Here is a 20,165-nt window from a genome sequence, read left to right as displayed (position 1 = left end):
AAGGTTCATCCATGTTGTAACATGTATCAAAACTTCATTCCTTTTTATAGCTGAATAATATTCCATTGTATGAATAGACATTTTTTTTAATCCATTTATCTGATGGATACTTGGGGTTGTTTCTACCTCTTGGCAATGGCGAATAATATTGCTATGAACAGAATGTTGGTGTACAAATACGTTTGAGTCCCTGCTTTCAATTCTTTTGAGTATAAACCTAGAAGACAGACCTGGGAATGTCAGGCCATATGGTAAATGGTAATTTTATACTTAACTTTCTGTGGAGCTGCCAAACAGTATCCACAAAAGCTGCACCATTTTACATTCCTACCAACAAAGCGCAGGGGTGCCTATTTCTATGCATCCTTGCCAACCACTTGTGATTTTCCATTAAAAAAAAAAAAAAGCCATTCTAGTGGGAGTGAAATGGTATCTTATTGTAGTTTTGATGTGTACTTCCATACTGCTAATGATGTAGAGCATCTTTTCATGTGCTTATTGGGCATCAATATATCTTTGGGGAAATGTCTTTTCAAGTCCTTTCCCCATTTTTTAATTGGCTTGTTTTGTTGTTATTGTGTTGTAGGAGTTCTTTATAGACTCTGAATAGTAAAACCTTATAAGACATATGGCTTGCAAATATCTTTTCCCAGTCTGTAGATTTTGTTTCTCCATAATGTCCTTTGATGTATACAATGTTGATGAAGTCCAATTTATCTATTTTTTTCTTTTTTTGTGCTTGCTTTTGGTGTTTCATGTTTGGTGTTTATGCTATCAGCCCTTATATTTAGGTTGATGATCCATTTTGAGTTAATTTTTGTGTATGGTGTGAGGAAGGGCCCACTTCTACTGTTTTGTATGTGGATAACCAGTTTCCCATCACCATTTTGTAATGAGACCATTTTCCCCCCATTTAGTGGACTTGGCACCCTAGTACAAAATTGACTGGCCATAGATGTGAGGGTTTATTGCTGAACTCTCAATTCTGGTTCTTTGATCTATGTATCTGTCCTTATGCCAACATCACACCTTCTATTACAGGAACTCTGAAATCAGGAAATGTGCATCCTCCTACTTTGTTGTTCTTCAAGACGGTTTTGAAGGGCCCTTTGTCCTTCGATATAAATTTAATGATTGGCTTTTCTATTTCTGCAAAGGCTGTTGGAATTCTGATTGGGAATGTCTTGAATATGTAAATTACTTTGGGTAGTACTGACATCTTAAAGGTATTTAGTCTTTCAATCCATGGACACAGAATGTCTTTCCATTTATTTAGATCTTCTTTAATTTCTTTAAGCAATATTTCGTAGTTTTCCATGTACAAGTCCTTTACCTTGGTTAAATTTATCCCTAGATATTTTATTCCTTTAGTTGCTTTGAAAATGGAATTGTTTTCTTTTTGGATTATTCATTGCTGGTGTATAGAAACACCACTAATTTTTTCATGTTGATCTTGTACCTTGCCACTTTGCTGAATTCACTGATGAGCTCTAGTAGCCCTCTTGTAGATTCTTTGGGATTCTCTTTATATAGTATTATGTTGTCTGTGAACAGGGAAGTTTTATGCCTTCCTTTCCAATTTGGTGCCTTTCATTTCTTTTTCTTGCCTAATCGCTCTGGCTAGAACTTCTGGTAAAATGTTGAATAGCAGTGATGAAGGTGGCCATCCCTGTCTTATTTCTGATTGAAGGAAAGCTTTTAGTTTTTCACCATTGAGTATGATGCTAGCTGTGAGATTTTGCTTATATTTCTTTATGTGGCCATAAGGATAATATGAGCAATTTCTGCTAAATGCATTCTCAGAAGTAACTACTGACTAACTGAAAATTCTACCAAAAGAGGCAAACAGGTAAGAGGCTATGTAAAATGTGCTTGTTTTACAATTGATTGCCCCATGATGGCTCTTGTGATGATCATTTCTACAGAATCATTTTATCTGAGATGAAAGCAACTTGTATTCTGAAATTTTATGGATCAAACCCAAACTTATTGGGGAACTCCAAGACTACTTACTTCCTTGATGGCCACTACTTATCTGCCCCCTGATCTATAAACAAGAGTCTCTACCAGTCTACAAATTCTGAAATCTTGCAACAAGTGATTCTGCTGATATGACAGGGGTGGAACAGTCCTTCAAGTCATACTCAGGTAAAGACAAACTGCTTTCTATCTCTTGAATCCCTCTGTGCCTTCTAAGCAGATAGCCACCTCTTTTCTTCCCCAAAGTCTTAGTTTTTTTTAATTTTTAAATTTTATTTTTATTTATTTCTCTCCCCTTCCCCTCCACCCAAGCTGTCTGTTCTCTGTGTCTATTTGCTGTGTGTTCTTCTTTGTCCGCTTCTGTTGTTATCAACAGCACAGGAATCTGTGTTTTCTTTTTGTTGCGTCATCTTGTTGTGTCAGCTCTCCATGTATGCGGCATCATTCCTGGGCAGGCTGAACTTTCTTTTGCACTGGATGTCTCTCTTCGTGGGGCGCACTCTTTGCGTGTGGGGCTCCCCTATGCGGGGACACCCCGGTGTGGCACAGCACTCCTTGCACGCATCAGCACTGCGCATGGGCCAGCTCCACACAGGTCAAGGAGGCCCAGGGTTTGAACTGCAGACCTCCCATGTAGTAGACGGACACCCTAACCACAGGGCCAAGTCCGCTTCCCAAAGTCTTAGTTTTATAAACAGCAATTTTCCAGACTTGATTCACCAGGTTTTCCTTCCTTTTCCTTATATGGCAACTTCCCAATTCTTCAATTTCAACAGCACCCAGGTTCCTGCCACAGTAAATTTAAACTGCCCCTTCCTGCCATTCAGCACAACAAATTTGTTTGACAGGTCAAGTCAAGTCAAATCAAGCCAAGACAGTTTCTAACATCAGAATCATTTCCACGGAAACAGACTGAAATCACAACCCCAGGCTCATTCTGATGGTTATAACCATTAGCCATGGGAACCAAAATAAAAATTTTATATATATATATACACACACACAAACTTTCAAAATACAACTGAGTGATGTACTCATATGTCTTTATGAAAATTTTCTTTGGACTTAAAAATACTTTTAGTTAGGTGCCTTGATATATTATCAAAATATATTTTTTCTGATAAAGCTAAATTGTGCTTTTAAGCTATTCCACAATTCATATTGATAATGTAACACTTCTAAAATCAGAAAGGAGATCTTGCTAAAGTTTATATCAATCTCTGTTACAGCAAAAGAGGAATGGGAAGGTCCAAGAATTAAGGTAACAATCTCCATGAAACTATTGTATACAGCATAGAAAAAAAATAAAGCAATATACACCATCATAGACAGGCAATCAAAACCCCCACCACTACCAGCTATCCTCTGCTCCACACGAGATCTAAACAAGTTCATTAAAAAGGCAGCAATAAAGTTGGACAATGCTGTCTGGGATCCAGTTATTGTCTAAGCACTCTAAAAGCAGCTCATCCACAGAGATATAAGATTTATAAGTATTAACAACAACAACAAAAGGGATTAAAATAATCAACATGAAGTGAATACAGCATAGAACAACCCTACTGTATAATCTTGGTCTCTAAAAGGCAAGAAATGGTTTTGGGATGATGGTGTTGGAACCCAGCTCTCTTGCAAAAATAGCAGAGGAGGGGCAGAAACTGCTTTGCAGATCTGCAGACCAGGAGAGTACCGCATGCACTGTTCAGGAGGGAGGGGGGACACAGATGAAGAGTTTGAAAAGAAAACTGTGAGTTACTTGTACCTATGGCTGGCAGGGGCACGCAACCCTCACCCTTGATGCTAACAGAGGCCAGCTGAGAGGGGAACAGCCATATTCCTCTCTGGGAAGAGGGAGGGTGCAGCATGGGTCTATGTGTGGTTTCTCCTTGGTGAGTTTAAGTCACAGGGCCCCAGTCTGAATTGTGACTCTAACTGGTTCAGAAACACAAACCAGTAGAGCTTCAAAGAATCGCCTCTATGGAAAGGTTCGCTGAAGAGCACCCTCTGCTGGCAGGCTGGGAAAGTAAAGGAAAACAGGCTTATTGGAGTCTCTCTAGTCCCTATACCCAGGCCCTCTGGGATCTGGTCTCTGCCCCACTAGCAGGTAACAGTAACTGTCAGCGAAGAATTCTTTTTTTTTTTTCAAGATACTGGGGCTGGGAATTGAACCTGGGGCCTTGTATGTGGGAAGCTGGTGCTCAACTACTGAACTAAATTGGCTCCCCTGAGTTGGTTTTCTCATTTGTTTGTTATTTTATTTTTGGGAGGTATTGGGGATCAAACCCAGGACCTCATATGTGGGAAGCAGGCACTTAACAGCTTGAGCAACATCTACCCCCTGCAAGAATTCTTTTTTTTTTTAGTGAGGACATATGTCTTCATTTTACAAATAAGAAAATCAAGCCACAGGGTAAATGATGCTGTGTCCTGCATTGTTTGTATCAGAGTCATTATTTCTAACCTAGGATTTCCCCATTTGATCCTTTTGTCTGTTTTTGGTACACACATTGTACTGGAAAATTCCTATCTGACTAACCATTATTGATGAAAATGGAGAAATATCCATCCAAGTTTTAAGTGGCAACATCACAAATGCTGTACAGTCTAACCCCAACAAGCTGTGATCATTTGTTGGCATACAGCACTGGTCCCTGAGTCAGACAAAACTTCCTTCTCCCTATGGTCTTTTTAAAAGAGGAAATAATCCCAGCCTTCTTAGGATGAAAACATTCCAAACCCTTCCATTCATCTGGAAAAGCAAAACAGAACTTGGAAATGAAATAAAAGACCCAACTCAACACATCTCCCCAAAAGGCTGCATAGCCAGCATCTGATTACCATTCAATATTCCTGGCTAGAAAATGTTTTATTTATATGGAAGCAATTTATGAAAGTAGCAAAGTATTAGAAATTCTAAAATAACTTAAGCAAGCTTGTATGAAATCATAACAGCTGTGCTCCCTCATTCCACAGAAACATGACCCGGAGATGCATTTCCATGGAATTCCAATAAACAATTGCTGCACACGCCTGGATGGCCAATTTTATAACAGGACATAGAGGCTCAAGCCTACAGAGAGGTTTTCTTTCCTATTCATCGCTCTGCATGCAGCAAAACTCCAGGCAGACAGCAAAAATACCAGAGCAGAAGCCTCTGCCTGCCGGGCCTCTATGTCCTCTCCTACACTCTCACCTCCATCTGCCATGCCAGCCCTTCAGCCCAGACCTCCTCCCACTGCCCCACCCCTGAGGTCCAGGCTGGGAGAACCAGTTCAGTTCTGGGATTATCTCAAACTCCCTGACTCAGTTTATCCCTGCTTCAATTTTCTATCTCCATATGACCAAAAAGTCACTGCACTGTTGAAGTCTTCATTTATTCAAGGGGGGGAGGTGGAAAGGAAAGATGTTGCCTTTCACAAATATACACTTTGGAATGAGAGATTCCAATAGACATAAGCACTTGGAATCACTGGTCCTTTAAGTGCCAAAGGAATCTACCAAATTCATTTCTAGAGGATATTTGATCATGCTTACCACCTGTAAGCTAGCATTTGTTCTTCAAAAAATTTAAAGAAAAATAATGATGCTTCTTATAACTTTGCATGGCTTTAGCTCTCCTCCCAAAATGCTGCTGAGGTGACACCAGTTTCAGAAGCCTTTGAGTAGAGGTTACCACTCTTGTCTACTCAGCAGCTCCTCATCAAGACAGGCTGCTGGCCAGGCCACTGGGGCCACACTGCTGGGGCCTGGCCGTCACACAGGTGAACAGTACCCAGGCCACATTTGGTTAGTCATTTGGTCTACCTGGCACCTCGAATGGGTAGACTGTTTGCCACAGGTCTGGGCCACACACTAGAACCATCTCCCTAACAGAGCGGAGGAAAAAGGTATCAAGTACAGGACAGAGGAGGAACACTCAGCCTCAGTGTCCCTGGGTGAAACAACTTAAACTCCCTTGAGCACGTGTGTGAGTTAAAGAGGGTTATCCGTAGGTCCTGAACTAGCTGGTGACCAGCGTTCCCCACATCACGGTCCTGGGGTGAAGAAAGCAAAGGTTGCCCTCACTGCAATCTGGAAATGCCCTAAGTCCTCGCAATTGTTGCAGTCTCCGCAGTCTAACAGGTGGGAGGAATTCTGCCGCCTCAGTGCTTTGACAGGTGTTGTCTTTTCCTGCCACTGCCCTTTACCTGATCCTCACCTGTCAAGGACCTGGACAGCACGGCTGGAGGAAAACGTCTGAGAGAACCAGCCTGAGCTTCTGCCTTGGAAGCTTCCTTGGGCTTTTGGAAAAAAACCCTGTGGTTGGGTTTGTCTTCCTCCATCTAGTTCAAAATGCTTGCTGAGAGCTCCCAGGGAGCTGCTGTCCAGAAAGGTTACCACGTGGAGATGAAACAAGCACCACTTGGTTCCACCCGATTCTTTGACTTGTTACCGGCACCCAACTGCTGCGGCCCGGCCCTCTGCTCCGGCAGCCTTCCCACCCTCCCAGCGATGCCGCCGGCTCACCATGGGATTGGTTGGCTCACCTTGGGATTGGTTCGCTGCTGCAGCCTCCTTTCTTCCCTCTCCCGCTGCAGCCGCTCAAACTCTTCTCGAATCTCAGCCGGTGTTCTCCTCCTCTCCACAACCTGGGGGCAGAACCAGGCGGAGAGTTAAGGTGCCGGCGGGGAGCGAGGAAAACACAGGCAAACCCTAGGAACCCTTCACCTCCAGGGTGTGCGTGCGGGCTGGGGCCCTGCCACCTCTCTCGGCCATGACCTTAAGAGATGCCATTGACCCTGGGAGGAGGCGTCCCACCACAGTCCAGAACACAGAGCCCTGCCTCAAAGGTGGGCCCAGCCTCCAGGCAGGTGAGGTTTCACCACTGCACCCACTCGGCTTTGCTGCCCTGAGGATCTCCAGGGCGTGAGTTCCCTCTGCTCTCCAGAGACTTACAAATTACCTTCTTTGCTTCATCCTATTATTCATCTCTGAAGCTGTAGGAGTCTTACAAAGAAAAATCTCACAATTTAAATTCCTTAATGAGCCAGATGACAAATATTAAATATCAAAATGAGTACGTGGGCATAATGGCGCCAGGCCCTTCCCGAGCATGCTAGTGGTGACCACTGGGAATGTTTTGAGTGTCCTGCACCAAAGGACCTCGAGCTATCAGGACGGGGTGTTATCTTCCTCCCTGAGGATTCTTCCTCCTACGATTAAGACATGAACCTTAGAGTGTAAGGTGCCAGTTATACTTTTCATCTCTGCCTCTTTTTAGCTCATCAGGAAAGGAAGACAATCTAGGTGAGAATTCCAAGAGTGCAAAGAAAGGAGAGAAGAGAAAGGGTGCCAGGGCTGTGGTGCCACATCTATGAAAAGGAAGCAGCACTATGTGATTCCTCAGGGTGCTCTCATGGTGACAAAATACTCTTCTCCTGCAAGATCACAGGGTGTGGGGGTAGAAAAGGACTTACTTTTCTTCTATGAGGACCAAAACCATGAGATGGATTTGTCTCCCTATATTTACTAAAAGAAACGCAGGGAAGTCTTGAGATGCTACTCAAAAAACATTATAGGTGATGTAAGATAAAACAATCTTGGAAACCCCAGTTTTAAAAATTATTTAAAAAATAACCAAAGCATACTGACAGCAAAAAATCAAAACAGTAAAGGAGGATAAGAAGTGAAAAGTAAAATTTTCCATTCAACTGCATTCCTTGCTCTCATAAGTCAACATTTAGAAAGTTTTATGAATCTTCCCAAAATGTTTTATGTGTGTGAATATAAATATATGTATGTTTACATATATGCATATGTATTTATTTTGAACATAAATGGGATTATATTACAACTTGATTTTATTATGCAACAAGAGAGAAAAATAAATAGGGAAATTGACCTGAACCAAAAAACTCCGATAAATTTGTTCACTACTGCTTTCAAGAAGTAACAGGACCCAAGTGCAGAGCTGCAGTGCACAAAGAGTGCTGTGCCACACAGGGGCACCCCTGTGTGGAGACACCCCATGCACAAGGAGTGCACCCTTCAAGGAGAGCTGTGTGGGGAAAAAAAAAAACTAACAGGAGGGAAGCGGACTTGGCCCAATGGATAGGGCCTCCACCTACCACATGGGAGGTTCACAGTTCAAACCCCGCGCTTCTTTGATCTGTGTGGGGCTGGTCCATGCGCAGTGCTGATGTGCGTAGGGAGTGCCGTGCCACAGAGGGGTGTCCCCAGCGTAGGGGAGCCCTATATGCAAGGAATGCGCCCTTTAAGGAGAGCCACCCAGTCTGAAAGAAAATGCGGCCTGACCAGGAATGGTGCTGCACACACTGAGAGCTGACACAGCAAGATGATGCAACAAAAAGAAACACAGATTCCTGGTGCCGCTGATAAGGATAGAAGCAGTCATAGAAAAACACACAGCAAATGGACATAGAGCAGACAACTGGGGTGGAGGGGGAAGGGGAGGAAAGAAAAAAAAAGTAACAGGAAAAAAAAGAAAAATTTTCTCCTCTAATAAAAATATAAATCAACAATTACTAAAAGGATGTTTTAAAATGAAAAGACTGTTAAAATCACCCAGAACACATGGAAAACCCTAGATGGCATGAGAGCAGCAGCCCTGTGATCACACATAACATGCTGGGTTATACTGAAATGACAGGGCAGACATGCCCTGTTCTGTGCTTAAAAACATGCAGGCGAGTGAATGTAGCTCAGGTGGTTGCATGCCTCCTTCCCATGTACAAGGTCCTGAGTTCAATTCCCAGTGACTCCTAAAAAAAAAAAAAGAAAAGCACCCAGGGCTTGTGCACCCCTCAAAGTTATCCTATCTTAGCTTGAACAAAAGTTAGGTTCAGTTTCTCAAAGTTCCCATTATCTCCTCAATCTCCTATCAGCCTTCACCAAAAGAAAATAAAAATAAAGGTTTCAGGGAAAGAGAAGTCATTAACCTTGAAGATGAAGAAAAAATTATTTTAAATATTTCTTCAATTGCTATTGACTTTTTTTTTCTTAAGATTTATCCACCCCCGCCGTTGTCTGCTCTGTGTCCATTCGCTGTGTGTTCTTCTGTGACTGCTACTATCCTTATCAGCAGCACCCAGAATCTGTGTTTCTTTTTGTTGCGTCATCTCGTTGTGTTAGCTCTCTGGGTGTGCGATGCCATTCTTGGGCAGGCTGCACTCTCTTTCGCGCTGGGTGGCTCTCCTTACGGGGCGCACTCCTCGCGCGTGGGGCTCCCCTACATGGGGCACACCCCTGCATGGCATGGCACTCCTTGTGTGCATCAGCGCTGCATGTGGACCAGCTCCACATGGGTCAAGGAGGCCCGGGGTTTGAACCGTAGACCTCCCATGTGGTAGGTGGACGCCCTATCCATTGGGCCAAGTCTGCTTCCTTGCTATTGACTTTTAAACCCCAAATTAGTTAAACCTGTGACTGTACACCCACAAATTACCTGGGTCCCTGCAAGAGCCAGCCTACGTAACTCACTCCTCAGGACAAGGAAGGTCTGGTGAGGCTTTGGTCTCTGGATGCAAAGGGCTGTTTAATCAGGTTACTCCACTGTGAATGAAAGGCTTTCGTAATTGAATACTCTAATTTGACGTTTTTAAAAACGTAGATTAAACAAGCTTGATTAGCTGTCACCTCAACTAAGACATAAACAGAGCCTAGGAATATGCCTATATACTGACTTTTTTCAGAAACAGATTCATGAAATCTGAGACTTAAGTCCTGTAGTAAATCCAAATGACGAAAAGCATCAGGCTTCACAGAGGCCAGAGAAGGACAAGATTTTGTTTCCAGGAATTCTAGTTGTTTCACCTTTGCAGATTGAATTAATAGCTATAAACTACCTTCTCTCTGACACATGCCAGGATAGGCTAAAGAGACAAATATGCCAAAGGTGTCAGGTCATTCTATTTCTCATCAAATAGTTATCACTTAATCAGAGCTACGTACAAAGTCAAAGTGGTTGGCACCTCTGCTGCAGGGCAGACACTAAACTGAGCAGGATGTCTGCCCCTTTGCTCCCATGGACCTCCTACAGCCTATTACTTACAGTCTTCTAAAGAGAATGTATGAACATGGAGGAATGGAACCAAACCAAGTCACCAGGAACTCAGTAACTCCTTGACATAAGCATCCAGCAACAAAACATCCTACTTACAGTCGGTAAATAGCAGACATTTGAAAGGCCTGAGTGAACGGTATGCATCACAGGCAGCCTGTCAACCTACACATCCGTACTGCTCATTTTCACTGTGGGCATCCCCCAAACACTGCAGACCAACTAGAAGAACTAGAATGGCCTTTTTAACAAGTTGGAAATGGTTACATCCGATTTCTTTGGAACTCTGCTAAAGAAAGAAATCAAAATCTCTTGCAGGTTAAACAAAGAAGGGAAAAAAAGCTGAAAACTTGCCTATTTACTGAAAATAGTGCCACTATTTTAAGTAATCTAAAAAGCCTCAAATTTCACCTGCATTACTCTGTCTCTGGAGGGTTTTTGGGTCTCTGGATTAAAGGACTCTCAGACACTTAGGGTTTTAACAATATCCTTTACCCTTCACCTACTACCCGTATGTTTAGCAAAACAAATATGCAGTAAATGGACATCCTCCAGCAACTGGAAAAAATGTAATAGTCTAAAAATATTAGCAGCAGCATGAAGGGAGCACAGCTTCTCCCCTGCAGTGGAAGCTATTACTGACATGTGAGAAGCCTCATATTAAACAATCCATCCAACTGTAGGCATTCCTCAAAGGAATGTAGGTGCCAGCTCCATAAAATGAGCTTGAGTTTGACGAGACACTTCTTGTACAGTATAAATAATGGGTTCAATTTTCCCATTGTATAAGCACTGACACATCTCTGAGTAAATATCCGGGGAGGTATCACCATGTAATCTTTACTGAAGGCATTTTTATCTTACAGGAAGGTTTAGCATCAATAGAAAAAGAAAAGTCAATTCTGTTGAGTGAGAACTTAACTTCCTTAAAGTAGTTTACTAAAATATGTGACTATAAAAGCTCATCCAAAGGTACAGTCACCATCTGTGACTGCCTATATATTTATATAATCACTCCTGGGTGTGTGGTTTTGTGGTGTTTTATTTTTTAGGAGTTACCAGGGATTGAACCTGGAACCTGATACATGCAAAGCAAGCACTTAAGCACTGAGCTACGCCTGCTCCCCTTGTTTATTTTTTAATGGAGAGGTAATATAGTTTGGCAATAGGAAACCATGCAAAGTTTTGCCAGGAAGACATCTCACTGCTCCAATTAGAGTTGGGATAATGCTGCTGGGAATTAGAAATTAGAGTCTGAAACAGGATATGTAAAAATGGTCTACAACTTTCAGTGACCTAGCTACTTCCATGAAAAGCTATAACCAGTGTAGACCATAGAACAAAACAAAAAGCAAGGTAGCTTGTTTATAGTGGTATATAAAGTGTGAGGAGAAAGTAGTAGTCTACTATTTTATTTTTGGAAGTAAAAATGGCTAACCTGTAAGATCTAGAAGACTACTTAGCTCACCAGAACTAATGTGACATGAAGTACTGCTAGCTCAATCAAGTGAGAAACCACATACCAAAGCTTACTGGAGCCAAGACAGTACATGTAAATAAGTCAAGGGCCAGGTGGAAAACAATAGGGAGTGGTGGAGATAGCAGCAAACTGGACAGCAGAGCCTAGCTTAAAGGGTAGAATCTCCTCAGATATAGTTGATTACTGATTTATGAGGGAATGCAATCAAAACACACCGGTAGACTGAATACAGCCCACAAACCACCAACAATAAACAGCTATAGAAAGGCACCAGGACCCTGTTTTGCTTCTCTTCCACCCCCTTACCTAAGGGCATTTAGGACGTTCTCACATCACAAGTGGAAAAGACAGGAAGACATTGGAGATTAAATCCAAAAGAACTTCAAGGGAAATCTTATATGATGATGCAAAATTAGCCTAAGAACAGTCAATTTAAGGTTAATCGACTACCAAAATTTCTTGGGCATCAGAACCAAGTTTCTTTAATGATAACATCTGTGGCAGTTGAGATTATTTTATGAAGCCCCAAAAATGAAAGATTATGTCTGTAACCTAATCTATTCCTTTGGGTGTGATACCCTTTGACTGCATTAAATTCAGTTGAGGGATCTTTGATTAGATTACCTGTTAAGATTTTGGGGGGGCTTTAGGGCATTACTCAGGTTGAGTCCCTGTGCCCTGGCTGGGTCTGATATAAATGGACTTACTCAGACAGATATGCGAAGATAGAGCTCTGTCATTTCTGATCCTGCCATGTGACAGAAAGGAGAAGGCTCAAGCAGCTGAGGTCCTAGGAGAGATGAGCCATTTGCCTGACAGCTTACAGCTGAAATTGGGAAGGAGCAAAACAGCCGAGACTGACACAGGATCACTTAAGCACAAAACCTCAAGAGGCTGGGCCATGATGCTCAAGAGGAAAGGGTAAGCCTTGGGGGGAAGACTGAAACCTGGGCAGAGATCAGTGGCCATCTTGTTTCACCATGTAGCAACATGCCAGGATCAACAGTAGCTGACTCTGGTGAGAAAGTGTCTCTAATGGTACCTGGATTTGGACTTTTCATGGCCTTGGAACTCTTAAGTTTTACCCCAAATAAATCGCCTTAAGAAAGCCAACAGATTCCTGGCACTTTGCATTAGCACCCCTCTGGTAAGCTAATACAATACCTACAGTAATTCCTATAGTAAATAAGAGTTTTACAACAAATAGTCATATTCATTTTTCTACCTGATCCTCCTCTCATTTCTCAGATAATAAAATGAATAAAAAGCTGCCCAATAACTTGCCCAAGGCTCTACATCAAGTCAATGGCAGAGTAAAAGAAATCCTAGTCTTCTGAACTTTAGCTTACTGTTCTTACTTTAGCATGGCTGCCCACATTTTGTTTTGCTCATTGTATTTGACAATGTTCTAATATCATATTACATGAGAAATGTAAGGGTCACTACAGACAACTGAATCCGTTAGTTCTCAACTTTTTTCTGCTTCCATTCTTTCACCTGCATATCATATTACCAACAGAAACATTTTTAACATAAACACAGCTATTCATCATGTAAGATGGAGAGAGAGGCACAGAACCATGGAAAGTGGAAGGGATGTGTAGACAGAACTGCTGGAAGAAACGGTCTTCCACCAACCTCCCACCCCTACCCCTGAGTTATGAATAATTGGAATAGTGCATTCCTCTTACTTTTCACCTGACAAGTTAGGAAACTGATGACAAGTTAAATGACTGACTTAAAAATTCTGGAACTCCACCTCTTATAAACACATGGCAAACACATGGCAACGAAAGGTATTCTAATGTCTTCAAATACTGTTCTCAAAGACATTACCATAGGTCCAGGGTTTTTTTTTGGGGGGGGCAGGGATGGGGGAAGGGGGTAGAAGATTGTTTGTTGTTGTTAGGGACTTTCCTGGGACACCAAACATACAGTTTCTCTTACCTCCCATCCTTCCATTTCCAGTCCTCTCTTCCCATATATATCATAGATGGCCCTTGTTTGGGGGTCACTAAGCACTGCAAATTAAAAATCAAACATTTTACAAGGCACAAACTTCACCTTTTGGTCCTTTCGGAAAATAACGTCATTAGGTAAATCTTTCTTTGTTCTTCCTAGTACAATCACAATCTTCCTAGAGACCCTCTTCATTCTATACACAACTTTCCTTTTGCTTTTCTGATCCAACTTAGGACATCTTTAAAGGGTGACTACAAATGAGAAAAGTCAATTTTTTCCCCAGGGTCCAAGCTACTCTTAACTGTAAGGGACACCTTTTAGGAAGCTGCATGGACTTTGTATCACAAAAATTGTTTTTAAAAGAATCTGTTATGATTCTGCCAGAGTGTATAAAAGTGTATTGACTTGAAAGAGTTAAAAGAATCAACGTAAAACTAGAGACAAGGTCTGACTAGAAAAACCTGATTTATTTTTTACTATAGTTTTATTAGCTCCTAAGACAGTGTACTTTTTCTGTTGTTGCTGTTCCTCTCCTTTTTACTAGAAAACCATTTTAACAGTAAGATACAAAGCACTTATCAAAATGGCGCCAGCTGCTTCGCCAAATGTGCATCAGAAAAAGATTTCTCCATGAGGGAGAAAACTATTCAAAGGGTATCTGAACCAGATGTAAAGATCAGTGAAGCCTCTCCTACTCTACCAATTTCTGTTGAAGGCCTTTGCATCTTTTTCTCCCTAGAGACTTCCCATATATTTTTAGGCTTAATTAAAAAACGACACAAATGATTCTTCCATATTCAAATCTTATGGGGAAGAGAGAAATGCTGACCCCTGGAAAACACGGGTGCCAAACCTTTTCAGTTAATCTCTGGGATTTAATAAGGAATTATTTATTCACTATTTTCCTTTCACCTCCCTTTAGGCTAAGCACTGGGATTGGGTTTGCTGCCACAGCATTTTCAGGAGCACTGATTGGTTTTTCTGTTAACTCTTCCCCAAATCTCTGAAACAATACCAACAAGCTCTGGGGATAATTCAGATGAGGGTCAAGATAATTCGGCCAATTGGACAGCGACACAGCTTTTGTTCAAGATGGCCACACAAACAGAGTGCGGTCCAAACAGAGCGGCTCTGCTAATGACACTGCACCAGCCATGCACGATTTTCACTGGCCATTAAAATCTAATTTTTCACCTAAAAAAAAATTTAGTGAAATACTGTATATGCTTTTATGTCCACAATGAGAAGTCTTTCTTGCATAAAGAAACATATTATCTGCTTTTCAGTTTGTCTGATTAAGGGGTAAATGACCAAATGACTCAGGAATGAATAACTTACTTTCTTTGGTATATATTCTATGCGTATCTTCACTATTTTATAAAATAAAATCATAAAATTTTCTTTCTGGAATACATAAGATGTAAGTATAAAAGACTGAATTCTAGATACTATTTCCTATTAACCTTCTTAACATCATTTCCCTTCCTTTGTTAGACGCTTTCCTTACTGAAAGCTACACAACCAATAAAACCACTTTCTGATGAAAAAATGTTCTCGCAACCGCTCACAAAAAAAGAGAACAAAAAAGCTTTCTTGTAATGATCAGTCTTTTACCTCTAAGGGTTGCCTTTAGAAGAAAACAAGCCAACGATTTAAAACTTGAGTATTCCCCTGCAATTCAGAACCTGGTCTCTTTCTTTGCCTGTACTCTCATTTTCTACTTACAGGACACATATTGATTTCCAAAGCAAAATACTACACTTTCAAAGGACCCTGACAGTAAAAAGCACAAAACTAACCACCTCTTCAATATACTGCTGAGGACTCTCTCTTTCTGTGCTCTACAAATCAAGTCTCTTAAAAATCGAGTACCTGCTACCAGATAGCTCTACGAAGCCCAGCCCTCCACTGACCTTCATAAGCCTGGTGAACAAGGTTAAACAGTCGTTCAGCCTGTGATTTGAGCTCTGGGTCTCTGTGCTTGTCTGGATGGTAAAGCATACACAGTCTCCGGTAGGCAGCTTTTAGCTCTTCGGAAGAGGCCTACAGAAAGAAAAATTCAATTAGGGAACAATCAATGAATGCTACTTACACATTATCATGATCAGAATCAGTCTTGGAATGGGAACCTGTCAGCCACATTCCAACATGTTTGCTCTCTAAATACAGGATATAATGAAGTTATGCTTTATTACCTCAATAAGGATTCTGTTTTCCACAGTTAATAAAGTGATCAGTTATGTACATCAATAGTGACCATGTTTTGATGGGAAACGTTGCTATCAGATGGGATGAAAGCTTGGGTCTCTATACTGGTCAATGTGCTCTGAGCTGAAACTAAAATCACCACTGAGATCAGCTTATTACTCTTTAACCTCAGCTATGTGAAGTCAGTCCTGCCCAGGAACTCTCAACATAGAATTTGCTCAGAAACAAAAAAGCTCTATGCCATCAGACAGAAATGCCATCCATTTAATCAGTTTTTGACAATGGAAACTCAATGAATATTAATCCTTAAATATCAAAGCCAAATAAAATGTGGAAACCGGCACATACCCTCTAATTCAACCTCCAACTTCAAAGGGCAGCACATAAAGCAGTCAGGAATGCTTTCCCAACCTACATGAAAACCCACGTCCCTTCTCTAAGACATATAGCTCTGCAGTTTACAAAAGCAGTGTGTGAAGGGGAACGAAAGGTTCCATCCGAACAGAACAGGTGACTCAGGGCAAAACGGGCTCTGGGTGTGTTTTAATCACCCGGAGGGGAGGAAGGAAGTCCAGTGATAAAACCCACACTCTGCTTGGCCCGCCTCACAGCCACCAGGAAGTTCCTTGGAGGTCCTCGGAAAACCGGACAGTGTTCGTCTGGCCATTCATATAGATTTCTGAGAAATGCTGATTTCTGATTTTCGTATTTGTCTCAGGCACCAAATTGACTTACTGGAGGTGACACTGAGCTGGTAGCTCTACCTGGATGATTCGTCAGGTGAGGAGTATTTTTATTTTGGGAGGCCTCTGGTAACAGAGGCACTTTTCTGGGTAATTGAAAACATGCTAGAGGTGTCCAAAAAACTGGCCATCTAGGCAGAGTAAAGACACCAAGTACTGGGTGATGATGGAGAGGACTGACTGTCCCCTTGGATCAGGGCCTGGAACAAGGATCCCCAAGGAAAGAGGTCACAGAACCAGAAGTAATCAAGGGACAAAGGCCGCAAGGGGAAACGCCCAAGTATAGAATTTCCACAACTTTTTTTTTTAAAAGATAGATCTATTTATTTATTTCCCCCTTCTTCCCCTCCCCCTCCCCAACCCTGCTGTTTTTGCTGTCTGTGTCCATTCACTGTGTGATCTGTATCTATTTTTCTTTTTGGTCTTCTCATTTTTTTCTCCTCTAGGATTCATCAGGATTTGATCCTGGGGACCTCTGTTGTGGAGAGAAGTTCCCTATTAGCTGTACTACCTCAGCTCCTGGTTTCTGCTGTGCTTCACCTTGACTCTCCCCTTTGTCTCTCTTTTGTTGTGTCATCATCTTGCTGCGTGACTTACATGCATGGGCACTGACTTACCATGCGGGCACTCTCACCACGTGGGCACTCAGCTCGCCACACTGGCTTGCTACGTGGGCACTGGTTCACTGTGCAGGCATGCTTTTCCCTTCCTTTTCCCTTCCTTTTCACCGGGAGGCCCCAGGGATCAAACCCAGGTCCTCCCATATGGTAGGCAGAAGCCCTATCCCTTGAGCCAAATCTGCTTCCCTCCACAACTCTTTAATGTCTTCCAACTCCAGGACTTAAGAGCTTTTCATCAAGAAAAAAAGTAAAACTTCATATTAGTAATAATTTTTGGCATGAAATTTTATACAGGACTACATTATTCAGATGCTAGAAAATCAGGAAATGTACGCAAGTTTATGAAACGTTTTAAACAAGGAATTCTGAAGAATGACGAGGAAGACAGTAAATGTGACTGGGAAGACATCCAGAGGACACGGTGGGCACGAGCTGGCGGAAACGGTGCCACACACCCAGGCCCAGCCCGTCACCACCCTGCCAGGCCAGTTTCTTGGCCTGACCCTGAAGGACCTCTCCAGCTCTAACTGCATATTTCTGTTATTCAGAAAGGAAATAACCAGACCTGAAGCCACTCTGCTTCTCTTTTAAACCAGATCACAGAGCCTATGGCTGCTTTTCACGCAGCCAAAAGCACATCTGCACGTAATATTGTTTTAGATCAGGAGCTCCTGGAAAGTATTAACTACTTCTTTAGAAAAGGAGCAAGGAGCCTGTTGACTGAGTACCTTCTTGCCTCCAAGAATTAGGTGGACTTCTGCCCCTTTCTACGGTGAGAGTTGGTTTTTTCATTTGTTTGTTTGCTTTTAGGAGTGTAGCAGTTTGATATAGTTATGAATTCCAAAAACAGATACTGGATTATGTTTGTAAACTGGTCTGTACCTGGGTGTAATTAAATTATGATTAGGACTTTGAGTGGGCCACGTCAGTAGGGCATTGAGTCCCTGTCCCTTGGTTGGTGGGGACTCAGATAAAAGACATGACAAAGGACAGAGATTAAGATTTTGCTATTTTTTGAATGTAATATTTTTTAAAAAATGAATAAATTGGGTAGAATTTGAAAAAAAAAAAAAAGATTTTGCTGTTGGAGTTTTGATTCTGGAGTCTTGACCTGGAGCCTCGGGAAGTGAACACACAGATGAACCCGGCTGTGAGGATAGAGAAGCCAGCCCCAGGAAGAGAGGAACCCAGGAAGCCTGAACCCTGGCAGATGTTGGCAACCATCTTGCTCCAACACGTGGCAAAAGACTGTGGTAAGGGAAGTAACTTATACTCTATGGCCTGGGAACTATAAACTCCTACCCCAAATAAATATCCTTTATAAAAGTCAAGAGATTTCTGGTATTTTGCATCAGCACCCATTTGGCTAATACAAGGAGGACTGGGGGACAGAACACGGAACCTAGTACCTGGGAAGCAGGCACTCAACCACTTGAGCTACATCCACTCCCTAGCAATCGTTGTTCTAACAACCCGACACTGACACCCCCTTGGTGGCACAGAGACTACAAGTGGAGCAATCCCGAGTAAGTCATCTAGTGCGAGGTGGCACCAACACTCATGAAGTGGCCTGTACTTTCTCTTTTTGTCAGTTTGTGAAAATTCATTGAGATATGTGCATCTTTTTGTATGTGTTGTCTACTTCAACAACAACGAAAAGATAGGCCTCCATTATTTGCACTTCTGCAGCTTGTCATTTCTTCTCCTACCACAGAGGCTCCTTTCTCCCGCCACAGTTAATTACTTCCAGCCACGCTTATGATACACCACCTGAACCAAAGCCTACTGTTTTAGGTGAGTAAATAATAATAGACACATAAACTTTATCTTCTGCAAGTAGTTTTACACATTTGATAATTTAACAGGGGCTCATTCTTCCCTAAATAGCTGTTACAAATTACTTTCTTTCTGCAGCATTAGATAGATTTGACGGACTCTAGGTTAAATTGCTATCCACTGATTATTAAACTGGATGGCAAGGGAGTAGAATACCTAGTTCTACAAGACCTTTTTAATTAGTCATATTAATAAATGGCTTAATATGCTATTGATTAAGTAATGGAAACAAGTGGTTTCATTTTTAATAAATACCACATTCAATAAAATGTTAAATTGGGCCTTTTATAACTGACAAGCTAAGGTATTCAAATTTGGTATTTCATAAATGATAACCTCTTTCACTATTGTAAAAATAATGATATCATTAAAAATAACACCTAAAGTTATACACTTATTTCTAAATTTTATAATAAAATTAAGAGATGTATCATGATTTAAGTCTGAAAAGTTTCAACATCTCCAGGACCTGGTTATATTTTCACTGGAAAGAAAGTATGTATATTATAAATTAAATCTTTGTATATCATAAAATTCATCATCAGAGTCCCCTGTGACCTGACTGTGAAGTTCAGCGGTCTCTTACATAAGTTTTAGATTAGATACTATACAAAATGAACTGCCTGCATTAAGGCCTGAAAAGTAAATAAAAGGCATACTGATTGGCAAGGAAAAATTAAACTGTCTTTACTCCCAGACATTAACCATGTAGAAAATCATAAAGAGTCCTCCAAAATGCTACTAGAACTAAGCGAGTTTAACAAGGTCACAGTATATAAGTCTAATATACAGAAATGAAATTTTTCTTTGTACTAGCAATCAACAACTGGAAATTGAAGTTTAAAAAACACATATACATTTAGAGCAGGGGTTAACTTTTGTTCCAGTCAGGTAAAAAACACGGACCCTTTCTCAGAATGTAGTGGCATACAGTTTTATGACACAACCGCACCAATACGTCCCCACAAGAATAATGCTTTCTGAATTTTCAATTCGAGCTCACAGACCCCCTGAAATCTTTCCATGGATCCCTCATTAAGAACCCCTGATTTAGAGTATTCTTAATAAAAATGAACTACTCAGGGATAAATTTAATAAGTATATGTAAGACCTCTACACTGAAAACTACAAAACACTGCTGACAGAAACTAAAGACCTAAACTAATGGAGAGATAAACCATGTTTGTGCATCAAAAGATTCAATATTATTAAGATAAAAATTCTCCCCAAAGTTATCTACAGGTTCATCAAAATCCCAGCAGGCTCTTAACAAGCAA

General features: G+C 41.4%; 1 protein-coding gene across 2 annotated transcripts in view; it reads right to left on the bottom strand.

The window, feature by feature from the left end:
• Positions 1 to 20,165, bottom strand: part of DNAJC11 (DnaJ heat shock protein family (Hsp40) member C11) — a 74,947-nt gene that overhangs the window by 38,240 nt on the left and 16,542 nt on the right. The window contains exons 2-4 of one of the 2 annotated variants that reach the window (XM_004455291.4): positions 15,395 to 15,524; positions 13,467 to 13,540; positions 6,507 to 6,608 (exon numbers count right to left, since the gene is read on the bottom strand). In XM_004455291.4, the coding sequence (XP_004455348.1) occupies positions 6,507 to 6,608; positions 13,467 to 13,540; positions 15,395 to 15,524 (306 nt within the window). The remainder of the gene's footprint in view (positions 1 to 6,506; positions 6,609 to 13,466; positions 13,541 to 15,394; positions 15,525 to 20,165) is intronic. The other variant, XM_071217800.1, reaches the window with a different exon arrangement.

Source organism: Dasypus novemcinctus, chromosome 9, assembly GCF_030445035.2.
Source record: "Dasypus novemcinctus isolate mDasNov1 chromosome 9, mDasNov1.1.hap2, whole genome shotgun sequence".
NCBI classification, from domain to species: Eukaryota; Metazoa; Chordata; class Mammalia; order Cingulata; family Dasypodidae; genus Dasypus; species Dasypus novemcinctus.
Note: the sequence above shows the minus strand (reverse complement) of the source record. Positions and strands in the feature narration are given on the sequence as shown.